The sequence below is a fragment of the Sciurus vulgaris genome, assembly GCF_902686455.1.
Source record: "Sciurus vulgaris genome assembly, chromosome: 8".
NCBI lineage: Eukaryota > Metazoa > Chordata > Mammalia > Rodentia > Sciuridae > Sciurus > Sciurus vulgaris.
Window position 1 is genome coordinate 32,249,758 of NC_136468.1, and position 26,580 is coordinate 32,276,337.

A 26,580-nucleotide genomic window follows, 5' to 3' on the forward strand; every position below is an offset into this window, starting at 1 on the left:
CATAATACAGAGCTTTTAAATAAATCAAGGCCTTTTGTACCCACATACATAACCCACAGAGCTCTGGGCTTGCTTTGTCTGGATGTGAATTCTATGTGTTGAAAGAAGCTGTCCCATAAACCCATCACTGGAGTTGGGACATGTAATGACTTGCTGGCCAGCATGCCAGCACCCTTTACTGGTGTACAATACCTTGGTTTTCCTCTATAAATTCACCCCCTCTCTGTTTCAGGCTGTGTCATTTTAGTTTGCAGTGAAAACCACTGCTAGTTCCAGGCAAGGACCATCAGGCAGATCAGTGTACCTATTGCCTACCTCCATCCCTGCAATGGTCGTTATGATTGGTTCTGAGTTGGGCACATTTGACCCATCAAGGTCAGTGACACTCGATCTTTGCTGGAGCTTCCAGAAAAGAAAAATTTCCCCTCTCTTCCAGTTGAGCTTCTTGAAGAAAAGAACTTCTGCCTTTCCTTATTCGAATAAGATCTCTCTTTCCTTGGAACAAGTGTTCGGAGAATGTGAGCATCCCTGTTGCTAAGAAAAGCAGAGAACCTGGAGCTGCTAGGGGTGGGAAGGTTTGGAGTTACCACACATTGTGGAATTTGAAGTCAGCCTGAAGGGATGGAGAGACCTGAGCCAAAGTGTGAGTTTGTGGATCAAACTTCACCTAAAACATGTTACAATTCTTTAATTTTCCATTACTGAGTCAATACATTTCCTTGAGTGTTTAAACCAGTCTGGGTTGTGTTTTCTGTTACTCAACAAAGAGTTCTAACTAATGCAGGAAAAATAGCCTAGACTGGATAAGAAACTTTGTCCCCAGAATTGTGTTCCTAAAGGCACAGCAGTGCTACTACCCAACTAGGAGTGGGAAGGAAGTGGGCCAACACCAGGCAGTCAGCCAGTAAGACACAAGAGAAACTCGAGGATGACTTCATGGAGGTGCCAAGGATGAAAAAGAAAAGAACTCAAAGACGCAGCTTGGGAGTTGGCACTGTTCTTGCTTAGCACATAGAGAACCTGAGTTAGCATCCGGTTTTTAAAGTAATGGCTGAGTAGTAATCAGGTGTTCGTAAATTAAAGGCTGCCTGATTCTCAGTCAGCCGATAAGGTAATTATGAAAAGTTTTCCAGTTAAAAGAAAGAAGAATTGGTCATTAATAAACACTATGGCCTTCCTCTTCTTTTTGGCAGGAGGGGAAAGGTACCAGGGATTGAACCCGGAGTGCTTAACCACTGAGCCACATCTGCAACCCATTTTATTTTGAGACAGGGTCTCCCTAAGTTTCCCAGGGCCTCACTATGTTGCTGAGACTGGCTTGAACTCGAGATCCTCCTGCCTCAGTCTCCAAGTTGCTGGGATTGTAGGCATGTGCCACCACGCCTGGCACATGTTTAGTCTTGATTTGAATACTAGAACTGGTACATTTTCCATGGGTTTTCTCTTTTTCACAAATTATTGCTCTACCATAGTAAATGAAATTTAAAGGAAATCAAATGAAGCCTCTGTGTCAGGGAAACATTTCTTTATCTTATTCATAGGAAAGAGAATATTCTTTCTTTATCCATCCTGAATGTAGAAAGCTTTTTTCTATATAATACTGAAATATTTAACAATGCATAAAACCATAAGCATTTATATTAAAATACAACCTTAAATACAGCCCTGTAATTTTCACCAGGAACCTTGTAAAATATAATGAAAATACATGCATGAATATTAAATCAAGAAAGGCCACTCAACATTCAAGTGGAAATGCAGCATTACATACTATATAATAAATATCCAGGATATCAAATCTGATCATTACTCTGACTTAGATTCTTTTATCCAGTTAAGACTTGCTATATAATTTATTATAATAACCTTACAAGTTAAACATAACTAATGTGAAAAGAGAATTCAATTAATCTGACTACTGAAATAACACAATTCTCAATATTTTGCAGCATATTTTAATCTATAACATATAAAACTGTCATTTTGGCAAGAAATACACATCCATATAACTAATTGCTCAATTACCTTCTTTTTCAATGTTAAAAAAGTCAGAAATAATAGTATGAAAAGAAACAGACTAATCTTATTTCTGAGATAATCTTATTGTCTCAGCTCTTGGACTTTGACAACAAATACCTTACGTTTTAATATATGTCATATAACTTAAATACCATATTTACAAAATATAAAACTTTTTTGGCAAAATACTATACAAAATACTGTCTTTACACATTTAAAGGGTGCTTTTCATTGTAATATATGAGAGCCCTTTATATTTTTACCTATAGTGTATTCTCATCTGTTTCCAGAATCTCCCTCTCCCAATATCTCAGTGCTGAGTTGTTAACAGAAGAAACTGGTCTATAATAAAAGTGTGAATTCAAAGATCAAAGATTGCTGTATACCATATAGAAGTTTTTCTAAACAAATTCTCCTGATTAAAAGGCACTTAGAATCCAATTAATACATTTTACTTTTTACATTTTGACTCTTTGTCACTAAATGTCTCTAATGAACACTTTTTCAGGATATTATGTACTTATGAAGATTCTTTTCTATTGCCCTCTTTTTGAAGTACATGAAAGGGTAAGTAAGCACCAACCACTCAGTTTAACTTTTCAACATCTGTCTATGCACAAACACTTGGTAACATTTCTTCAATTAAAATACTGAGAATAAATGAGATTCTTGTTTACCACTCCTGGTTGCTATAGAGATGTCTGTAAAAAACGACTGATGTTCACCCACCATTACTGATTTCCATAACTGAGTTCCACAGTTGAGGATCTTATCCTGATTATGGATCTGGTCTCCAGTGTGAGGGTTCTTTCTTGCTGAGAAAACAGATTTATCTTCCTCGTATGTCAATATACATTCTCCAAACCACTCTCAGATGAATGCAAACCTGAATGCAAACCTTTTCAAGTTCAAAATCCCAAGAAATCCATGATCAATGTGTGATGAATGTCAGTCAGATAAAGGTAAGCTCAGAGGGACCGAAGGATCTGGAAATGCCAAAGGAGGAGTCAACTTGGCCAGCCCGGCACCTTGAGAGGTACCCTCTGGATTGCAACCCCCTTGCATGTTGCTGAGTCTTGCTTGAGACTGGATGGAGCCGTTACTTACAAGTGTGGACATCAGTCATGCTCTCACACCTCCTGCAGCGAACGTAGCAGCACCAGATGAACTTACACTCACACCTCTCCACGTGCCTGACCACATGGGTGTTGTAGCCTCGGCCACAGCAAAGGAGGTTGCAACCGTCTGCGCCTTCTGATGTACGGTTGCATTCTCTGCCTTGTGTTCCTGGGATCCCCAGCTTTTTATCTTCCACACAGTAGTTGGGAGACTTATTAACATAGAGCAGGTCGTCCTTATGTATTGGTATTTTCCTCTGATCTTTTTCTCTCCTGCGCATTTTCCTCTTTATTTTGTCTGATACCTGGATACTGTTTTCATATTTATCCTTTAACCAGTGGCCAATCTTTTCAAAAGAAGACATGGTTTTCCAGCATGTTTTCACAGCACAGGAACCAGAAACTCCATGGCAGCGGCAGTCTACTGACATCAACTTGGCAACTGCCTGAAACCAACAGTAATTGAGTTCAAATGTCAGAAACACAGTTAACTTAGTTACTTAACTTTCTGGGTCTGTTTCCTCCTATTTAAAAAAAAAAAAAAAAATGATGGTTTTGAACCTAAAGGAACTTTAACGATTGTTTAGGGTTCAAATATTTTGTTTTTAATTTTGTCCAATTGTCTCAATCTTGCAGAACAAACCCAAGTTGTATTTAAAGTCATAGGCCAGGCTATTGTTGTTATCAGAAATTATCAGAGATACCAAAGGAAAATTACTTTTATTTCTAATATCCTACTCTAATGCGTGGGGGTATGCTCATGAATGCTGGCATGTTCCTGGTACCATTGCAAACCTTGCTATTCACAGTTTGATTCATGGACCAGCAGCTCCAGTGTGCCACATGAGAAACACAGGCACTCAAGCCTTACTCCAGACATATAGAAACAAGCTCCCATTTAACCAGACCCCACAATTTTCATGCACATTTAAGTTTGAGAAGCACTGATAGAACAGGTACCCTCAACTTGCACAGTACATAGAAACATTTATAGGGACTCTACAAATAACCCATGCTCAAACCCTTGAGATTCTGACTTAATTGGTTGGCATGAGCTGCTTAAATGATGCTAAGGGCACCCAGTGATGACACCTATTGGTCCAGTTGAGAGTCTTGGTTTGACCACTATAAAAGTTACATTCATGTGGAGTAGGATAGAGAGAGCATGCTCTCTGACCAGGCACATGAGAAACCTTGACTAATCAAGTTGGTCAAAAGGAGAACGAGTTATGGAGTATGGATGGTTCCCGCAAACTCTTCCTCTTTTCTGGAAAATTAATTCAAGACGTATGTCCTATTCTTAATGTATGGGTAGCACTAACCTAACAGAAAACAGAAAAAAGATAATGTTCATGTAATTTTTCATTTCTAAGTAGGGAATACCATTTATGGAGAGTGAGGAATTAAATGTGATTACATATATTTGTAATAACTCACAGTCGGGTCCATATTAACGTCTAAATGCCTCCTTTTTCTGAAGAAGTTACAGTAAGAGTTAACATAAAAAGCTTCAGTGGACCTAATGATGCAAAAACAAGAGAGAGATTTCAGAAGTTTAGGGCTCTAAACTCTTACTCTAAACTCTCGCCAGCATAGCTTCCTTCAGTCCCCAGATGATGGCAGAGCAGATTAATAAATCGTCAGCACTAGCTGTAGAGTTGACACTCTGTCAACATGCTGGGCAAAATGAAAAATGGATCCATCCATTCAATTACTTGGAAATTATGTACGTAATCTCACCAAAGAAAGGAAAAACCTCATAGTTTAAATTCTGCTTGCAGTTCTTATCAAAACTATAAAATGACAAGGGTCTATACTTTGCTAGTTTGCACTAAACCCAACATTGACATATTTACAGAATGTCATTTTCTAACAAATTAGCAATGTTTTCTGTACTATCTAATGACACAGACTATTCCAAACAACTATTTATTTGCAACTTTAAGTGAAAACATATGGTATTGATTTGTACAATGTTACTTCTTAGTAGTGTTTCAAAATAATAAACAGAATAATATTCAAACCCCGTCCTTTATAGAATATGGCACATACACTCATTTTGAAATTATGAAACTGAAAAACTAATAAATGTATCTATTTCTTATTAACCCAGGGCAAAATATGACTTCTAGCAATATAAGAGAAATAAATATATAAAACATGGTACACAGGCTTACTTTGTTTAATTGATAGCATTTGATATTCACAAAACCTTCAATTCACAAAGACACCACTGGGCAAATATGTGTTCAAATAAATGCAATCTGCCTATCTTTGTTCAGACTTTAAGTGCCTGAGGGATTTGAGAAAAAGAGCTCAGTCAGTCTTAGGTAATAACAAATTATCCAAGAAAGCCAAAAACCTAAGAAAGTATGTTTATGTGTTTAAGCCTGATCAACATTCCTTGTAGTCATCACTTAGTGATTTAAAGCTGGCTTTTCCTTCTGGATCATGACTGAGGAGCTGACTTGTCCTGTTATTACCCAGTTCAGACATCATGGAAGGAGTTGCCAGTCGGCAAAGCATGGAGGATGGAGTAGATGCTCACCAAATACTTATTGAATAATTAGTCCCACTCACTCAAGCAGTTTTAATCCATAATTGGTTGGTAACCCTGAACCAGAGGAAGTAATAAAATTCACCTTCATAAACAAAAAAATCACTGCCCCAGGGCCAGGGGTGTTAGGACACCTTCAGCCAGTCAGTCTATCCACCAATTCTTCCACCCTAACCATGTCCATAGCAGGATTAGTCCTCAAAAATGACAGGCTGCTTCTCAGATTTGAAGGATAAAAAGAGACTTTCAAATGCAATTTTCTCAACCACTGAATTTCTATCCGAATTTTGTGACAATTTTCCTACTCTAGAAAACCAATCCTTTTAAATACCTGGACTTTATAATTAGCCAGTAACATGTTTTAAGTTTTATTCTGTTACTTTTTAATTTTAAGTGGTTCTACACTAAAATTTTTTTGTCATCTGACATATTTTTCTTAGAATCTATGTATATAAGTGAACTTCAAAGAGAAGAATTCCAATTACCTAATGTGCAATTTGAATGACTATAACCTCACAGTACTTCAAGGGTAGAATTTGGCCAAATGTGAATTAAAATAAAGTCATATAATCACACTCAGAATTTTATGAAATGCAGAGTTTCAAGGCAGATGAACACACAGACAACCACACAATTTTAACTCGACAGAATTTAGCATTTCACAGATTGTTTTACATGATTTAGTTTTATAGGAAGAAATGCTTTGAACCTAGTAGCCAGTTAATGAACAGGTATTTTGTTAAAATTCCAATTTTATAGAAAAATAAACAGTGTGAACACTTGTCTTACATAAGTTGGGGATTTACGATATAAGATCTTTATATGCAGCGAGATGATTTTAGAAGAACAAGTAAAAATTAAAGTGGATAAAGCAAATATATTTAAGGGGATTTATGAAAACTCCAAAAATAAAAAAGGTTATTCTAGATCTTTTCCCTTCAGGTTCTTAATTAATGTTAAATAGTTATTCTGAGTTGCAGTGATAGCTCCATCATTTTCTGGTAAAGGGAAAAGTAAGAGAGTAGCAACCGAATGAGTTGTGTGTGGTTATGAGAAAATTCCTTTCTCTACTCTAGTTGAATTGTTAAGGTTTATAACGATATTAACAGAGGAATGTTTTGTTAACTATTGCAAACAGATGTGCACATTTTGGTGGAACATTTTTAAACCATGGGAGAGCAATTAGGAGGGTGGCATTTAATATACTGTACTCCTCACGTCAGTTTTGGTTTGATCAATTTCTAATGAAGTGAAATAGGAAAGATGTATCATTGGTACTTAAGGTAAAAATAGAAACAACTTAAGAAATGGTTTAGGGGCTGATTGGTCCCACAATTTGGATTCAGAGGTAATGCAGCAGGCGGAGATTGTTTTCCAGTATAGTACATTATCCAAACTTTACAGGAATAGCCAGAAAATTGTTGTGGAACATTTTGTGACTAACATTTCATTTTGTCAATCATCAGATGATCTGTTTAAGTTTTTATGAAAATTGCAACGTAAGATTGGATGGGTGTACGTAGGATTCCTACTCCTCTGTCCCATTTTGTCTCTTTCGGTCCAAAAATATATTTGAACCTGCTGAAAAGCAAAACACTTATGTGTTGTTCAACTACTTATAAATATTCCTGAAACAGGTCAATGAAAATTTGGGGCTGGCCCTTCCCACTTTGTTGAGTTACTCATCATAAAACAAATTATGGGGTAGGGAAACTTAAAAGTTTATGAGGTGGACATGGTAAGAATGGAAATATTTTAAGCACACCAAAAGAAATACCCATAAATATTCCAAGTCACATTATTCCCAGAAGTTCTGCCCCTGGAAGACATCACATCATTCTGCTAGCCAATCATTATTCGGCAACATTATTCTTGGAGTTATAACTTTAGGAATGGTGTCAGAAACCAAGTGGGAATCAGAGTATTTAAGGTCAGCGGTTAGAAAATCATCTATCCTGCTCAGAGCACTACTAAGCGCCAGTACCCACATTTCTCTGAACGCTTTCCTACATTTCGAGTTTGAGATTTTGAGACTAGAAAAATCAACTCAATTGAATGCAGACCTTGAACTTCACTCAGACGAATATGCCCAGTAGATTAACATCCTAATTGCCAATATTGAAAATTGAGTCGATTTTTCTTACATGTTAGCTAATAACCTGGAAACCTGTTCTGTAGTGGCTTTTTTGTTTTGTTTTGTTTTGTTTTGTTTTTCTTTTGGGGTTTTTTTTTTTTTTTTTTTTTTTTTTTTTTTTTTTTTTTTTGGCCACCAATGGAAAGAAAAATACAAAATGTTTTGAATTATAATACCTCATGAGAGAAGACCAACAAAAACACTAGTGTAGTACTTTCGAAATAACCAGGTAAATATTTTGTAATATTTTAAGAATCTATCTAGGACAATGTGGAAAAAAAAAAAAAAAGATTCCATAGGGAAAATTCTGAAATTTGTACAAAAAGTCTATATATGCACAGGCTGAATTATTTTCTCCCTAGACAGAATAATAGCAAAAAAAAAATCTATGTGATATGAGGAAATTGATTTTTGCTAACTAGTAGTGGATTAAAATCCAAACTGAATAGCTCTGTTTTAATAAAATCAGAAAAGAAATAAAAGTTTAATACTAACAGTTATAGAAGCAAATATTGCTAATTTAAAAAAAAACACCAGATGAAATAAAATTAAATAGCTGCATAAAATGCATTTTAGAATGATTTAGGGTTTTCCTAAGTTCAGAGACTACTTTATTTGAGAAAACTAATCAAAGCATGAGCTCCTGACTTCTGGTTTTCCAGTTAACATTTTTTTTAATCCCTACCAAATTATTTAAAGAAAGGCTAAAGAAGATGTAAGTTCTATGTTGATAATAAATTTTCATTTAATTGTTTTATTGTTTTATAATATATAGCTATTTGATATAACTTGATAGCTTTCTTTAGTTTAGAGTTTAAAGGAACACATGTTATTTACTATGTTAGAAACCATAAATATTCCTTCATTGGATATGGATATTTAAATTGAAGCAACACCTCACTCATTCATTTTTTTTTATGCACTGCATAACTACAGTGTCAGGCAAGAGTTATTTTAGTGAGGTAAAATAATTTTTAATTTTTAAAACATAAATATGGAAATCTTATATAACTACTGACTTCTGTGTTTGCTATTTTGCTATTTTGAAAATGATATTCAAATTAAATTGAAATTTTAAATCCAAATATTTAAATTTACTGAGTTTGCTGTTTTTGTATTTTAAAATAGGGTGGTTAAGGAAACTGGCTGGAACTCACGACTATTCTGAATGAGTCCCATTTATTTATTTGCCAAAAATGTAAAACAAATGCAATATTTATTTTAAATATTCCTATAAGATACTGCAACTTGCTTTAATTTACTTCAGAAGAATGTAGTAAATTGCAATGACCATTCTGGGACCTTTATAGGTTATTGCCTATTTACAATAATATACAATATGTGTTGATAGTCCTGTCTTAAAAGTTTACTATGATATAGAAAATACACATTCATAACATGTTACAACCTTTTAGAAAAGTCACTATGAATTGCCAACTAATTCAACTATGTTGTATAACTCAAACTTTATTGAATCAATATTCAGTAATGTAAATATATGTAACTTAAATTAAGGTACACATATACTCCATTTTAAGAAAACAAAGTAAAAATATCAGAATTCATAAAAGAAGTTAATTAGGTGATTGTTCTTCAAATTTACCTCCCCTCAATCTACTTTTAATATACCTATATTTTAAAATACCCAAATATTTAAAATAGCTATAATTTTCTAATACTTATCTGCATTTAATGATTTTTTAAAATGACCCTACATATTTTTTTAATAAAATACCTATTTTCTTTTTAGAAAAGCTTTGCTTTGCAAAAAATATTATAGTAGTTTACTTCCCAAGAATGTTTGCTCTAGAAATTAAGAACAAAATTGACAGCATATTTAGGAACCATTAGACAGAAAAAAAAAAGTGGATTTAAAGACATGTAATCAAAATTAAAATTTGGGAAAATAATATTGATTCAGTACCATTAGAAAGGCGGATACCATAAATCCTATTCTGGCTTTGTTATTAACTACCTGAGGAGGTGGAGCCAATAACAACAGGTACATGTACAACTGTTATTTTATAATTAATGTTTCAGGTATACAAAGTATAAAGCCAGTAATACATTGTATCATAAGATTTAACTGCAGTCAGATGCAGAACCTAATGAAATCAATGCAGTCAATACACACTCATTAAGGAATATGTGTGCCTGTGTACACACATATATATGTGTGTGTATATTTAAATTGTGTGTGTGTATGTGTGTTTGTGTGTGTGTGTGTGTGTGCTGTCAGTGTTTACTGTTTAAATCATTCAGATGAATTCATTCAGAATGTAATCCCAGTGTTATTTACATAAAGACACTGGATTTTCATTCCATTTTCTAATACATACCTGCCTTCCAGCTTCACTGTTATGTAGGTTCATTGTGAACAGGACTTTGCTTTCTTTTCCCGTGGTGTTTCTGATGGGGAAGTCCAGGAACTTCCTGCTGAACCACATGCCATACTGCACATCATCAGAGCAGCCCCCCCAGTGCCAGCCTTCACTTGCCGAGCCACCATTCTGCAGGGTGGTGTCACAAGAACATTCTGTCATGTTGCCTGCACTGCATGACCTGGTCACAGAGTGCACCAGGCCTGCCGCCATCACAGCATAAATAAATGCTGTCTCCTTGGTACCTAGAATAAAACATAAATTGCTAAATTAGAAAGACATGTCACTTTCTCTTTATGTTCACAACAAAGTCTCCCACTCATTCTCTTACTAGGCAAGTAATTTTTCAATAACTCACAATGGATGCTTTAATGTGTACATACTTAGAAAGGAAGATTTCTATTGTTCCAGTCTTGAAAACAGCAACACTAATTTTCAGTATCCCACTTGAGGGGACTTTCATATATTGCAATGTCCTACATTATCTTCATACCTTAAAACCACATTTAAACTTAGTGTTCAATAGACAGTAATAGCTCAAAAATACATGTCAAATTTAAAGTCCTTTGCATGGATACTGTGGATATAAAATACTCAAAGGAAATCAGAGAAGGAAAGAAAACATTTTAAAATTTAAAATATGCTGCATTCACAAAACATGAGCTGAAAAATGTAATGTGATTTTTGTTTGAATAAATAATATGCATCAGAATGCAAATAAAAATTAAGCCAAGCTCAAGATGATTAATAGATAAATGTTACAGTTTACTTTCACACTAAACTAGACTTAAAAAAATCCCTGATATTAACATAAAACAGTTAACATTTTACATAGTACAACTCTTAACAGTCATAAAGTAAGGGAAAATAATATAATTGAAATGTCACTAGTAAAAAAAAAATAATAATTGTTTCCAAAAAGCATCCTATAATGAAATAGTTGTATTTAGCACTCCAGCAGAAGAGTTTGAGCTAAAATCTTTGAAAATTAAAGTTCTACTAAAACATTAATAAGGTAAACTAGAAGGGACTCAGCAGGCGACATTTTTTTTTCTTTTCAGATGTTTAGATTGGAATGGAAACAGTTTCACGCCCCGTTGTCCAAGAAACCTTTTCAACAGCTAAAGCTTCTGCATTTCACCAACTGTGAAAAGCACAACTTTTTTTTTTTTTTTCTTTCTTTTCTTTTCTTTCTTCTTTTTCTCCCCTCCCCACCCCACCACCTTCGGGAATCTGGGCTCATTCGGAAGGGTGCGAGGGCTAAAACTTCAAGGCAGAAAGGCGTTGCTTTGGCAGCAGAGTGAGTGGGGACCCTTTGGGCGAGGGTCAAAGGTGGAGGGAGAAGGGAAATGAATATGAAAAACGACAATGCATCTTTCAGCGACCCAGTCCTAAAATTCTTTGAATCTGCTGATATTCCAGGAACAGTCCTGGCTCCCTGCACCTTTATCCTTACCAAGTCACTACGCGCGTGGAAAGAGAACTTTGTTTTATTGCAGCTTCCCCAGCCGCGGGAGTGCGCTGAGGGAGGGAGAGCGAGAAGGAAAGGAAAATAGAGGCGACCGCTAAAGTAGTGGTGCTCAGGTTAGCCGCGCATCGGGTTGTCGGGGACAGGCCCTTTAAAATCACCCTGATTCGGTCAACCGGGTGCTCGGAGGAGTCAACAAACGCGGGACTTGGCTTCAGTTAGCCACTTGTCCAGGACTCGGTGCGCAGCGGAGCCGGCTAAATCAAAGCAGATGCGGCTGCAGCATTCCCCGCTGCCGACATCATGTTTCTCCAGCTGGTCACTCACGTAGGAGGGCGCTACGGGGTCCGAGGGGGTCGGCGGGGTAGGAGAGTCAGAGTTTTTCTGCAACTGGCGTGGCGCCGCGGGAAGGAGGAAAAGCCGCAGCCCCTAGCGCTCGGTCTGTACCTGGGGAGTGCTCCCTCCTGCAGGATCGCACCTGCACCCGGAGTCTGGCCTCTATCGCTCTCGGTTCCCTGCACTAAAAGCCCTTTTTAAGATTTAGAGAACCACGAGACCACTCTAACATGATTGCTTTATTTGAAGGAACTAACGAGGAGTTGTCGCCTTGTGTTCCCTGCCATTCCCAAGGGTCCCGGACTCACCGCTGGTCAATTCGTAGCCAAAGAGGGGGCTGGTGCCGAGCGGGGCAGCGGCGGCGGCATTGGCAGTGGCGACCATGCAGTTCCATCTCTCGTGTTTGAACTGGCTCCTGCACTCTTGAATGCCCAGCCGGGCGCCCTCGCGGATGCTGGGCAGCAGGTAGGGTTTCCTCTTGCACAGCTCCTTCTGGCGGCTGTTCAGTGGCAAGTTGGCGCAGCCCAGTTTCTCCGGAACCCCAAAGGAGGCGATGCCCAACCACCTGTAAGACACGGCCGCCCCTAGCGTAAGCCGCTCCCCTACCCGCCTCCCCAATCCCAGATGTTTTCTCGAAAATTAGGTCACCCGCTCTAGGGTCTCGGCCCCTCCTCTCCTGGCCTCAGTTGAACGTTCTCGGGGGTTGGGCACCTCTTTTACCACAAAACCCAGGTACCTCTGCGGACCCCATACTCACATCCAGTTTCCTTGGACTCCGCAGGGGAACAGCGCGAGCAGGGCTGCCCACAGCGCGCACAGGCGGGGCAGTGCCAGGAGTGCCACTCTGTCCATGGCCCCCGCATGGAGTCCCCCAGCCCCGACCACTCCTCTTCTGCCTCACTTCTCCAGAGGCCCGCAGGGCCAGAGGTCAGCTTCCCAGCACCAAGTTGTTCCTCGCCCTCTTGCTCCTTGCGGAGAACATAAAAAGAAGGTCAACAATGATAAGGGCTCTCACCAGCCCCCAGACCCCTTGCAGTATGAGAAGGTGGAAGAAGTTGCTTGGGGCCCTCCTGCGCAGAGTTGGAGATGTACTGGAGATGCGAGAGAGTCCCTCACATTCCAAGGTGTGAAACTTATGTTGAAGTCTCTGCGTCTCCATCGCCCCCGGCTTCTCTTCTCATCCCCTCCCCCTGACCGCGCCTGGCTCCTGATTGGCCCAGTAGCGGTCCCGCATCTCATCATCCCGAAACCTCAGGATCCTATTGGTTGACAGCGGGCTCGGCGGGGGGCGCTCTGGACCCACGTCTCCGGGAGCGTCTGTCCAGACTAGGGGGTGTCATAACCTTTCCTCCTGTCTCAGCTTCCTAATCGTTTCGGGATTGATTCAACCCAAAGACTGACAGGGTTCTTCTGTCTTGGCAACCCAGGATAAAAACGTGGGTTTGATGGGAGACGTTTGCCTTCCACCCACCTCAGCTGCTTCTGGATTACCCTCTGGATCGAGTGGCTGTAAAATCTCTCTGCCTTCCTTTTTTTACTGGCTTTTCCTTCAGTTCCCAGGAGAATAATCTTTTTGAGTCAGAGTTGGTACCAAACAAGTTGACAGTCCAAACCCCTGTTTGAGATCTTAAGAGCCAGGGGACATTAGCGGATGGGTAAGATGCTATCAGGTTTATGCTCTTCGCCATTTTTGTATACTTTTACTTTTAGCGAGAGACTTCTATCCTAGTTTCTATTCTACCACATTTAAATTGTGCTGTGATTTCCTTTTCCCTATTTGTCTTGTTTCCTGCACTATCTGTCCCGAGTAAAAATGAAGGGAAGAGAAGTGAGTGATAGTTGTCTAGAAAACTCTAGAATAGATAAGGTTGTGTTCTTATTCTTCTCTTTAGACTCACGGTGGCTCTCTCCTGAAAATCTTGGACTAAGCTACATATTCAAAACAACAGCAAAAAACTACTGTGTGCCCAGTCCTGTGGGAATTTATAAAGGCAAGATTCCTTCTCTCAAGAATACAAACCAAGAATACAAACCAGTCATTCAGAGAAATCTAAAACAAAATAATTTGAGATTATCAGTAATGAAGAGTATAGAAGTTAGCAGGGTACTCTGGGGCCAAAGGTACAGGTAGCAGAATGTTTTGGCAACTGATAGTTTTGGAAGGTTAGTTAGCCAGTGTTTTGTAGGAAGGAAGGTCTCCGGGACTACTCTGAAGACCAGAAGAACATGCTTGTATCAGAAAACTCTGTGTCACCTACTCAGACATAAGAAATGCTTCTGAGATGCATCAGTTGCTCCCTAGACACTTCTGAAAGGCTAGTAAACACTCAAGGTGGACATTTCAGCTCAGTGGGTACCCCAAATGAGACTCACTCACTTAAAGGCTTCAATAATGTTTGCTGCTTAATCCCAATGTCCAATAGCCTAGAGAAATGAAAACCATTGAAATTCCCATTTTGTCCCATTCACTCCTTTATCCAACAAACATTTATTGAGCGTACACCATGTACCAGGTCCTAAAACCACATTGTAATTTTTTGAGAGCCAAGTTGATGATAGGTTATAGTTACTGATCCAGAAATATTTTGGCTAATGGCTAGTGGCCTTTCTGAAAATCAGAACCTCGCTTCAGCTCTCCTTAGTCTGTGAGCTTCCTCAAGAGGGAAGCTCACCATGTTATATTCATTGATGTACCCTTGCCGTTGGACCCACTACATACCATTCTGGTTAAAGTACAATTTATTGAGTGAATTAACATGATGAGGAGCATCTTGAGTAGATACCTAAGTGGCCTAAATGCCAGAACTAGAGAAGTTTCTTCCTTACAAAGAGAATTGAAGGGGGTGTGATCTTTGCATTGCAGGGACGGTGTTGGGAACATCAATTCCATTGGGTGATTTCAGGGTCAGTGGTGGTAAGCATTATAAAGAGGATGTTTACTTTTTCCATTCAAAAATTCATAATGAGGGGCTGAGGGTGTAGCTCAGTGGTAAAGCACTTGATTACCATGCATGAGGCCCTGAGTTCAACTCTCAGCAGTGCAAAAAGAATTTTCCATGTTGCGTTACAATACAATGCAACAAATGTAGGAAGTATAGTGTGCCATGAACACATATATAGATTATTTAATTGAGTCTTGGCCAGAAGGACTAGTCACTTGAATGCTTCCTTCATTGTTACTCTAGAGGCCCAGGATTGTCCAGGCATCTAGATAAAGTCTTTAGAGGAGCAAAGTGTAATTTTCTTAGGATCTAAGACCACTGGATCAAACATTTTCAAATCCATGGCACATTTTCAGGACCTTATTGATCCTGTACCTCTTTTGTATTGTCTAGTGCCTTAGGGGTCATTGTGTCCATACTTCTAAAGCAAAGATGACAAATTCCTAGGAGTTGACCTAGCTGTTTTTTGTTCAGTGAACAGACATTTCAGTGCCCATTTTGTGCTGGGCACTGTGAATTCTCATGAACGAGAGCCTGCTGTCCTCCCAGATTCTCTCTTGCACTTATTCTCTCCCCTACCACTTACCTATCCTTCTCCTTCTCTCTCCAATGTTCCACCCCCACCCCCAACAGTTGATGCTGATTTTATAGATGAGGAATTTAATTTGGGAAGATTAAGAAGTTTGCCCAAGCTCAGTTAGTAAGTAGTAGAATCAAATATCTTATTTTAGAGGTCCTGCTCTGTCTACCACAACATACTACTACATAACCTAATTCAAAACCACAATTTATTTATTTATTTTTTTTACCAAATCCCAGATCCCTAAGGCTCAGGATCCAAATTTCTCATTGTGTCCCATGGTTCCTTACATCACAGTCCACAGTTATCTCTGCTGAAAACGTTCTGTTTTCTGAAGATAAACAAAAGCCATAGTAAGTAGATACCCTGAGGAGGTTTTTGTGAAGTGGGTACCTTGGAGGCAGGTCGCAGTCTGCATGAATGCCTTTCCATTTTCCCTCTCTCTGCTGTCTGTGGGTTTTGTGGGCTGGGAGGAGCCATGGAAGGAGCACAGTGCTGGTTTGGGTGACTGCAGCTCTGGTCAGCAGGTAATAGATAATCTTGGGTAAATTATTTCTACTTTCTACTGGTTTTTCTCATCTGTAGAATTATCAAAAGCTCTCTTTCCTATCTGACTCTCCTTGGAGTACTCATAGGACTGAAGTGGGGAGGGTGGTATGGGTGGTTGCATGTGTGGGGGCAGAAGGGAAAGTGCATTGCCAGAGGATTCCAGGAAGATAAAACCCTAGCCATTATTGGGCATGTCTGCCTGAGAGATGGGTGGGTCCCCAGAGGGGCACAGGCTAGAGTGTTTTGAACCCCATCTTGTATCTTCAGTTCCATGTGTGCTTTTGGATTTCAATGAAAATGAATTATTTTAATTGCAGAAATCTTTTTAAAGGGTCAAATTATAATGTTATAATCTTGTCAGATCATACGAAATTTTATTTGGAAAATAAAAGATGTGGCAGATTTTTTTTTTTATCCTGGAATATGAAATCAAGGAGCTCTGATTTATATCTACTCATACAAAGTAGTTCATCTCAACTCATCAGGGAGCATTATGCTATTTAGACTGGAGGGGTAAAGTAAAAGGTGGTTAAATGAAAGCACACACACATCTCCAGATTTCAAATTGTTTATTTATTTAGCCACAAGTAGGAGCTTTACTTCCTATTTAATGGTTTTAGTTTTATAATTTGGAGGAAGGACAAAATATTAACTAAATAATAGAATATGATCTGATGTTTAACTGTGCAAGGCAAGCTTTCTAAGCTTGAGATGCTGATGGTTATAAAAATTTTTTTAAAGACCTTGCCATTCATTGTTCAAGAATGGGAGCTAATTTTATGTCATCTCATGATCTGAGTTCGGCTACCCACAATTTGATTTACGCTATTAAGAATAGCACCATGTAACTCCAGGTTTGTATGGATTATTGAAGCATCTTTAATTTCTTGATCCCATGAGGAGGAAATGTGCTTGAGTTTGTTTCCTAGCAGGGAGGAAAGTGTTTTGAGTTATCCTCTGGGAAGAGGATTTAAGAAAGGAAGAGCCAGCTTTCAAGCATATTCATTTCACACAAAGAAGCTCTCTGGAGAGACTGAATCTGTGACTGTGGTCATCTCTGACCAGCTGAGGCAACTGAACCAGATAAGTAGCTGGCTGGCAATAAATCCCAGCTCCCACCAAAGATGGTTGTAGATTACTAGTTGTAGGAGCCAGGGAGCCTGTTCCTTCAGGGAGTTTTCTCTCAGCCCCTGGGAAACTCAGCAAAAAGTCTTCCTGGGCAGATATGCCTTGGACTGTGCCTCTGGCAACCCATCAGAGGACGAGACTTCTAAGGGCCCTGTTGTAAGAATTTCTGCTGCAGATCACAGAGACTTATGCACTGGAAACTGATACCAGCAGCACCCCAGCTGGTCTTAACTCCCATGATAGAACAGAAGACCAGAGGTGACTTTTTACATAACTGGGTCCCCATCCATTCTATTTTAAATTCCACCTGGATGCTGCAAGTATGGAACAGAGCACAGGCTTTTGATCACTGGCCCTCAGGGGAGGGGGAGGTGGAGAACAGCATTCTGGATACCCTGCAGTTCTTTGGTAGCCAGAAAAGCCCATAGGAATGACAGACTGGATGTGGGGGAGCAGAAGAGACATCATTATAGAAGTTCCCAAAGCTATAAAAGTTGAACGTTTTTTATTTACTTGTCCTAGAATTCTAGGCTGAAGAAACCTCATAAAGCCCAAATACAAAGTAACATCCTGTGACCAACATCTCTCTGCCACCTTACTTTAAAAAAAATTAAAAAAAATTAAAGTTGAAAAAAAAAAATCCCAAAATCTAGCATTAAAAGAGTCTCATCTCTAGCTGCATTCGTAGGCATTATGTAGTCTTCTTGGAATGAGAGAACAAAAGTGACAGAAATCCTTACAAACAAGAGTGACCACTGTTATTCAGGGGACACAGGTAAGCAAAACACACAAAACTGAAACACACAGAGTGTCCTTTCTTTGAATATTCCCTTAGACAATTATTTTTGAGTTTTTCAAAATAAGACAACTTTGCCAATTCATGAATTATTATTGTTTTTTAAAACATTATCAAGAAAACTACTTCAAAAATCTTGTGTTGGGGCTGGGGCTGTAGCACAGTGGTACAGTGCTTGCCTCAAGTGTGTGAGGGACTGGGTTCCGATCCTCAGCACCACATAAAAATAAGTAAATAAAGATATTGAGTCCATCTACACCTTTTTAAAAAAATCTGTTGTTTACATTTTTTAGAGTAGAATTTACTCCAAAATACTACTGGGCCACCTACAGTGAAAAAAATCAAATTGCTTTTGGAGGTGTTTTACTAACATAGAACAATCAAAACTTCAACTGAAAAGTCATTTTGAATTGACTATATTTTATTCTGTGGATTTGCATAATTAAACTTAAAGTTGCAATGTCATAAATGTAATGTAGACAACCAATGTCATTCAAAAATAAGCTAATGCATACATTGCTTTTTTGTTCAAGGTGACTGTTGGCATCTTTAACCACTGGTTACTGTCCTTATTGTGGGTAGGGAGAAAGCTAAAGTGGAGTTTAAGTCTAGCAAAGTACAAAATGACATTTGGTGTTTACTCCTGTCTCAGTCTTTATACTGAGGTGAATCACATTGAAACTTGACCTTAACATTCTCATTTGCCAAACTGAAATCTTTCTTACTTTATATTTATTCGTACAGCACTTTAAAACCCTTTGGCATGACTTCTAAAATTCTACATTCAGGATTTGTCTACTGCATTCATTTCTGATTAAATTTACTCCATTTCCTTGTACTCATTCTCTCTAGGCAGCTCAATTTCTTTTTTCCTGCTTGTAAATAGGGCCTGAATATTTATGTTTCAATTTCTTGAGAAGCTTCCAGGCCTAGAACTTTTTCTTCTCCTTTCTTATCCAAACTCACCTAACCAATTTCTAGTTCATAGCACTTGAGGAGTTAGCTGTATTTATATCTCTCTGCCCAATTCCTATATCACCTAAGGTCCCTACTGCAAAATTCGTCACTAAATTTATCTTTACTTTATAATGTTCTAACATGCCTTGATTTCCAATCACCAATTAGATTATAAATATCTTTAAATCAAGGAGTACAAGTGATCTCTGCAATGCCCATCACCACCACGGGCTGAGTACATAGTAGGCATTCAGTAAACGTGTGGTTGTTGCTTTAACAGATGGGAATCTCTCACAAGAATAGTGGAATCCACAAACCATTATATTGAGAGCTGTTGCTATCAGCATTGACATAAACTACTAATTTACCACTTGTTTTGTTTGTTTGTTTGTTTGTTTGTTTGTTTTTTGGGTAATAGGTATTGAATTCAGAGGCACTCGACCACTGAGTCACACTCCCACTCCCAGCCCTATTTTGTATGTTATTTACAGACTGTGTCTCACTTAGTTGCTTAGCACCTTGCTTTTGCTGAGGCTAGCTTTGAACTTGTGATTCTCCAGTCTCAGCCTCCTGAGCTGCTGGGATTACAGGCTTGCACCACCACACCCAGTACCACTTTTCAATGGAAAATTTACCATGTCTTCAATCTACTACATTGCATTAGTATGTGCCATATGATTTGCACAAGTTTCAAGGGACCACCAGATGGCTATGTCTAGAGTATTCACAGCTTCAGTTTCTGCTAGTGTTAAAGTCAGTAAATAAAATGATACTCTTAAATCTTCCTGACAAATCTGTAGCCATGCCTGTGCCCTTTCCAGGTAAGTTTGTTGAGCTAGGCTAATAACTCAAACTCTTACTGGAGTTTTCCCCGGAGAAAGCTTTTATTTGAGCAGGCAAATGTGTAGAGCTGAGGAGGTTTATGAGGGTTCAGAGACATAAACACAAACTGTATGGTAGGTGTGAGGTGTGTTCCAACTGCAGTCCTCTCACCTTCTGTTAATGATTACTGGGAGGGAGGCATCAATACAAAAACAGCCAGCTCAAGGGCTCTCAAGTTTGCAATCTGATGAAGTCTTCTGGTGCCAGACCAACTTTTGGGGTTGTCACATGGCTTAGTGAAGCAGCTTCCAAAATGGGCTGAAAAACCACAATTTTGATATACTGGGCTGGATGCCAGAACAGAGTCGGAGTCCAGCCGACTGAGTAAAAGATTCCAGTTGCTACTTTAGCACCAGCGTATTGTCTGAAATCCCCAGGGCACACCCATGAAACCAACAGCAGACAAATACAGTGGAGCCACTTTTTAATGCTGTTTTGGGGAGTGAACTAATATTTGCCTTATAGGTTAACTGAGTTATGGCAGGCTTCAGCTGGAAGGAGTTTCCCTTCAGGAACCGATTTGGCCCTCAGCATATCTTAATCTTATAGTAATTGTTGGCAGTCCAGGGTGGGGTTCAGTACTGGAATCTTACCCTTCATACTCCACCCCTCTCCTTGCCCCAGGGGTTCTGATGAATAAAGCATGCACAGAAAGAACTGAACCGGTTTGGGCAAACTATCAGCTTTGTCAAGTAAAATGTTTTCTAGTGGTGCTAGACCATGCAAAGTGAAGTTTCCTATTCCTTCCCCTTGAACTGAAGACCAGGAAGCTGACAAAGCAAAGCTGATCCACGCTTAATAGTCATAAAAATTTTCTGACCAAACAGCATCTCTTATGATTACCTTAACTCTAATTCTACAGAAGCTACCAGGAAGAGACAACAAGAAGTGGAAAGGAAAGCTTGCTCTATTTTAGGACATTGGAGTCGAGGAAGTAGGAAGATGGAGTCAGTCTTAATTTTGAGGAAACTACTGTGATAAGTACCTATTAGCTGATCACTCTTTTTCTAAGGGGAGGAGGTGGGAAATAAGTCACAGATTCCTTACCATACAAGGAGGAAATGGGAATACAGAAATGCCAAAGGAAATTTTCACTCCCTTGGCAGAGACAGGAAGTTAGTCAGATCTGTTCCCTACTGTAAAATATAGTGTTGCAGACCCTCAAAATAGGCAGGCAGATTAAGAAAGAGAGAACTATGGTACAAATTTTCTGGACCATATTCAGAGAAAAGACAAGTTATACAATGATAATTAGCAGCAATGTAGAGAGTAGTTAGTACAGGGCCCATCAGTGACCACGGCAGTACCATCCACTTGTGCAACTTGAAGTCATGGCATGACAGGGTGATGTTCTTATTATCAACCATCCTCAACTTTACAAGTTAACCCAGAGAATAGGGAAGGTGATTTCACCAAAAGTCATCACATTCTAAAAATATTGTATTTTTCTTTACCTTTTTTAACCTTAGGATGCATTATTTGTTTTCCTGTTTGCAGTTTCTGTTGGTAATGTTAACATTAATTCATGATTTCTCAAATCTAGTCATCTCAGACAAGTGACCTTGATCATATCATCAGGTGGTCTAATCAATATAACACTGAAAAACTGAATGAGGTTAAATCACAAAATAATTGACTTATATTTTAAAATCAGTGTGTTAAATTTGAGAAATATAACACTGAAATATGCCAATGATTATAAGAAGTTTAAGGAAGCACTTTAATTCACTTAATAGCCACAATTATCTGTTGATAGATTGCATTAATTTTCAGACTAGATAAGACATGTTAGAACTGCTAGTGACTACATGTAACAAAATATGCTATTTTTTTAGGATAATTTAAGTCATCTGATAACATGAAGGAGGGTTATTTTTGGTAATTGTTTCATTTAAGGTGTGTCTTTCTTGGAATTCAAAATGAACAAATAAAGGAATTGAGAATCATAAATATATTTCACAGCTGGAAAATAACGCAGAAAAACCATTAGATTAAGCTTATCCAGGATTGTTTGTCTTTTGGGCTTAGTTTTAAGCAGTAACCTTCAACAAGTCTCAGGCTGGAGTTGTGGCCCAGTGGCAGAGCACTTGCCTAGCATATGTGAGGCACTGGGTTTGATTTTCAGTACCACATATAAATAAATGAATAAAATAAAGGTCTATCAACATCTAAAAAAATTTTTTTTAAAAATCTTCAAGACTCCTTTTCCTCTATTTAAACTGTGCTATTTAGAAGTCTAATCAAAGGCATCCACTGAATAAATAAAATTTTGTAAAACAACTTAAAGTGATATTCACATTAAAATTCCAATATTAGCATAGATTTTTAAAAAATCACATATATGATGAATCAAATGATCCTGTGAATCATGTAATGAAATAAGTTTTCCATTTCTTCACTGACCATTTGCCCTTCCTGAGAATATCTTGCAGTTCTTTCAGCTGATTCTTTTGGTATTTTCCTTCAACTTGTTGAATATAATATTTACACAGTTATTTCTTTTTTTCTTTGAGACAGAAATAATCTGTCCATATTGGTCTCCAACTCAAAATCCTCCTGCCTTGGTTCCTGAGTAGCTATAACTATAGGTACACATCACCATAGCTGGTTTAATACAGATATTTTTTAATTTTTAAAATCTGAGGCATCGTCTGGTACTTTCCTCCCTACCCCTGAACATTTGTGTCTTATCTTTTGTATTCCCAGTATAGATATCTCAAAATTGTTGTTAGAGTAACGGTAAACTTTTACATTATTATGACACTTGATCTTGTTCATGCTAAGTCACATATTACACTACAATTGCTTTTCTTTTCCTTCCTTGCCTTTCCCTCCATTTGCTGTAAATCAACAAGTTTTATTGTAAACTGACAAGTTTTAATTATATATAGTTAAGGGGCACGACGTGATGCTATGATACGTGTATATAATGTGGAATGGCTAAATCAAGCTGATTAACACATGCATTACCTCAAATGCTTATTTTTTGGAGTGTAAATATTTGAAATTTACTCTTAGCAATTTTGAAATATACAATACACTTTTAACTATGGTCACCACACTACACAGTAGATCTCAGGAAAACTCATTCCTCCTGTCTAAGCAACATTTTGTACCCTTTCATCAGTATCCTATTTGCCCCACTGCTCTGTCTCTGGTATACACAATTCTGCTCTCTGCTTCTGTGAGTTCCTGTTTACTTAGCTTTCTTTGAATTTATCCCTAAACATCACCAGTTTTTAATTCATCAGATGAGTTGGCAGTGCTTCTCAATTTCATCTTTTTGATACAGTATGTCTCTCATTGTCCCCTGACCTGTTCCAATCAGGAATAGTTGCTTCCACATCTGACGCCTAACTGCTCTGGGACACTTTTCATCTTCATCCCAGAAGTCATGTTTTTCTTGTTTCTGTGTAGAAACTTCATTTTCTCAATCTTGTATATTCTCATTTTTAGTTTGCTTTCTAGTTCTAATGGAGTATATAGTCCCTTCGCTTTCTGAAAAAGTATATATGAAATAAGTTTTATAAGAAATTTTTATCTTTCTCTGATAGTTTGACTAGTTATTGAATTGTATGGCAGCAATAATTTATTTTCAGAATGCCAAAGGCATTTTTTTCAATTTTTCTAGCTTTCATCACTACTGCTAAAATATCTAAAGTCACCTCAATTATATCTAATCATATGTATCTGGATATATATAATCATATGTCTCTATATGTGAACTTTTTATTCCTATGTTTTTTTGAATCGTCTCTCTCTATAATATTTAGAAATTTCATTATGATTTGGCTAGATTAGGTATATCTTCACCAGTTTTATAGACACTTAGCAGGGCATCTCAATATGACAACCCCTATTTTACTTGTAGGAAAGAAATTTTCAAATTATTTCATTTATTTCCTCTCTTCCATTTTCTTTCTCCTTCCTGGAATTTCTATTTTGTGAATGTTAGATCAACTTCCTGATTTTTTTTTCAGTTGTATAATTACTCTGCATTATTTTCCATATCATTTTGTATTCCTTTTTTTCTAATTTCTGTGAGATTTTTCTCAATTATATCTTCAGTTTTGCACTTCCACTAACATACATGTATATATGTGAATATGTGTATGTGTGTGAAAATGTGTGTGTGGCTTCTAAGAGTTTTTTTTTTTTTAAGTTCTCTGAATATTCCTTTACAAAATAAAATGAACTGATTTCTTTTTCTAAATACACACACACACACACACACACACACACACACACACTCACTCACTTTCATGGGAACATTCTATTGCTCCCATGAAATTATTTAGTGATTTCAAATGACTGAAAATCATAAGTCTACAATGGGTCAGCAAGACTGGATTTCTTCTGGAGACTAGGGGAGAATGCTTCCTTTCCTTTTCCAGTTTCTAAAGAGACCTATGCTCCATATCATGTGGACTCTTCATTTTACTCTGACCTTTGCTTCTGTTGTCACATATCCTTCTCTGGCTATGACCCTTCTGTCTCCTTTAAAGGATCCTTGTGATTACATTGACACTACATTGGTAATCTAGAAAATCTTCTTATTTCAAGCTCCTCAATTTAATCAAATGTATAAAGACTCATTTGTCTTGTAAGCTAACAGATTCATGGGTTCCAGGGATCATGACATTGTCATGGGTTAAGTAGTACTCTCTCAAAACATATATTCACACCCTAATACCTCGTACCTGTGGATATGATCTTATTTGGTAAGAGGGTCTTTGTGAATAAAAATAAGAATCTTAAGATGAGATCATCCTGAATTATTAGGTGGACCCTAAACCCAATAAAATTGTCCTTATGGAGAACAGAAGAGAAGACATAGGCTCAGAGGAGGAGGAGGCCATGTGAAGATGGGGAAAAGATTGGAGTGGTGGCAAAATAAGCATCTGAAACCACTAGAAACTAGAAGAGGCAAGGAACTCTCCTCCCCTAGAGCCTGCAAGGAAGTATAGACCAACTGGCATTTTTGATCCAGACTTCGTGGTATAGTACACTGAGACAATACATTTCTGTCGTTTAAGCCATCCTGCTTATGATACTTTGTTAAGGTAGCCCTAGGAAACTAATTTAGACATGGCCACATTTGGGGGAGGAAGAATTATTCTGACCAACATATCAAGGATGCTTCTTTCTTTTTAAGTTTTCTTTCCTTTGGTTCTTCCAAGTTTCTTTCTTTCTTTCTTTCTTTCTTTCTTTCTTTCTTTCTTTCTTTCTTTCTTTCTTTCTTTCTTTCTTTCTTTCTTTCTTTCTTTCTTTCTTTCTTTTTCTATTTGTTTTGTCTCTCCCTATCTTTTTAGAAACTTGCCTCAGATGTCTCATAATACTTTCTTGTTGATCATAATTTGAGTGGAGCACTTAGCCAATCAGAAGCTCTGAACATGTGGGTGGTTCTTATTGACTTTGGGTTTTATTTTACTGTGACTGATGAGTCATTTTATTGGCGAATCTTCAATGTCAGTATATTTATGTCTTGTCTCTTAGGCTGGTCAGTTTCCACAGTCGCACATTCCAGTCTCCGGCCTTGATAATATTGACTAGTGATCTTCAGTTAGAAGGATTTCAGAGGTGTTCACCTTTACTATCTAAATTTTTATTAAGCATGTTGTCTGCACCCTCTCTTCTGGTGTTCCTCCGCCTGCCCAAACTCTCAGGCTCTTACATTCTTTAAAGAGTAGACCTACTACCTTCCTCTGGGGCCTATGGGACACTTGTTAAGTTCTCTCTAATATGGAAACAATTTGGGATCTAACTGCTTCCTTAACTTTCAGCTGACCTGTTTGCTTTTAGCCATACTTTCAATTTGATTGCAGGGATTATGGTATCCTCAATACCTAACCCTTGGAATTTCTGTGGTGTCACAGAGACTGATATTTGACCTTCTCTAATAGCTTAGGATTCTACTTACCTGGGTCGGATAATTCAGTCATCAGTTACCTGCTTTCTAGTTTTCAAAATTGTATTTCTGTGTTTTCTTTCTTGTTCTTTTGTTGCTTAGATCTGTGTTCTTTAAACAATTAATTTACTATAGTTATAATAGATTTTGGAAAGAGAAAAAGGTAAATATTACTGTTCTATTCATCACCTTTAATCAGAAATTCCATAATAAAGACATATTTCATAGACCTAATATCATTACAAATTAGGGTCATTCAATATGAGGAAATCTTAGGTTGCATTTTTTAAACATTTTTATTATTTTTCCTATAGAATCTAATTTTTAAAATATCTTGATTATTCATGAAGTTTTAATTGCATTAATACTTATTCACTATACAAAGAATAAGAAATTCTTTTAGGCAAAAAGAAAACTTACTAGTAATCCCATGACTAGGATAGGTAATATTGACACATTACTGTGTATTCTTTTGATTTTTGTCTTTGCATATGTGTATTTTATATAAAAAATGCCATATTATAATATTGATTTAATAATTTATTTTTTCACTTAATGTACCAAAACAAGTTTTTTTTTTTTCTTTTTTCAGTTGTGAAGATTTTATTTAATTTTCTCAAGTAGATTAACAAATGGGTGCAATTCTTTGGAAACACTTTGAACTGAGCCACACTTTGTAAATCACTCATTATCTCTCTACCAGAGGTATTTAGGCCTCAGCAAGAATCCAACAAATAAAATTCATTCTTTTGATTGATTATGAACATTTCTTTAGCAAATATTTTATAGTGATTTGCTGCATAATGACATTTCAATCACTGATGG

The 26,580-nt window shown here is 37.6% G+C and overlaps 1 protein-coding gene across 1 annotated transcript; it reads right to left on the reverse strand.

Moving 5' to 3' along the window:
- Positions 1-1,256: 1,256 nt before the first annotated feature.
- On the reverse strand, positions 1,257-13,319 carry WNT16 (Wnt family member 16). Its single transcript, XM_079152539.1, has 4 exons — positions 12,771-13,319; positions 12,322-12,578; positions 10,168-10,454; positions 1,257-3,583 (listed from the first exon to the last, which is right to left on the reverse strand). Exons 1-4 carry the CDS (start codon positions 12,863-12,865, stop codon positions 3,119-3,121), a joined length of 1,104 nt encoding a protein of 367 aa, XP_079008665.1. The 5' UTR covers positions 12,866-13,319; the 3' UTR covers positions 1,257-3,118.
- Positions 13,320-26,580: the final 13,261 nt, after the last annotated feature.

Bases quoted from the DNA above. Each gene is read 5' to 3' on its own strand.
- WNT16 (XM_079152539.1), bottom strand. From the start codon at position 12,865: ATGGACAGAGTGGCACTCCTGGCACTGCCCCGCCTGTGCGCGCTGTGG. The intron at 10,455-12,321 runs GTGAGTCCGGGA...GTTTTATTCTAG, and splicing joins TGGCTACGAATTGACCAGCG to GTACCAAGGAGACAGCATTT. The intron at 3,584-10,167 runs GTATGTATTAGA...TGTTGGTTTCAG, and splicing joins ACAGTGAAGCTGGAAGGCAG to GCAGTTGCCAAGTTGATGTC.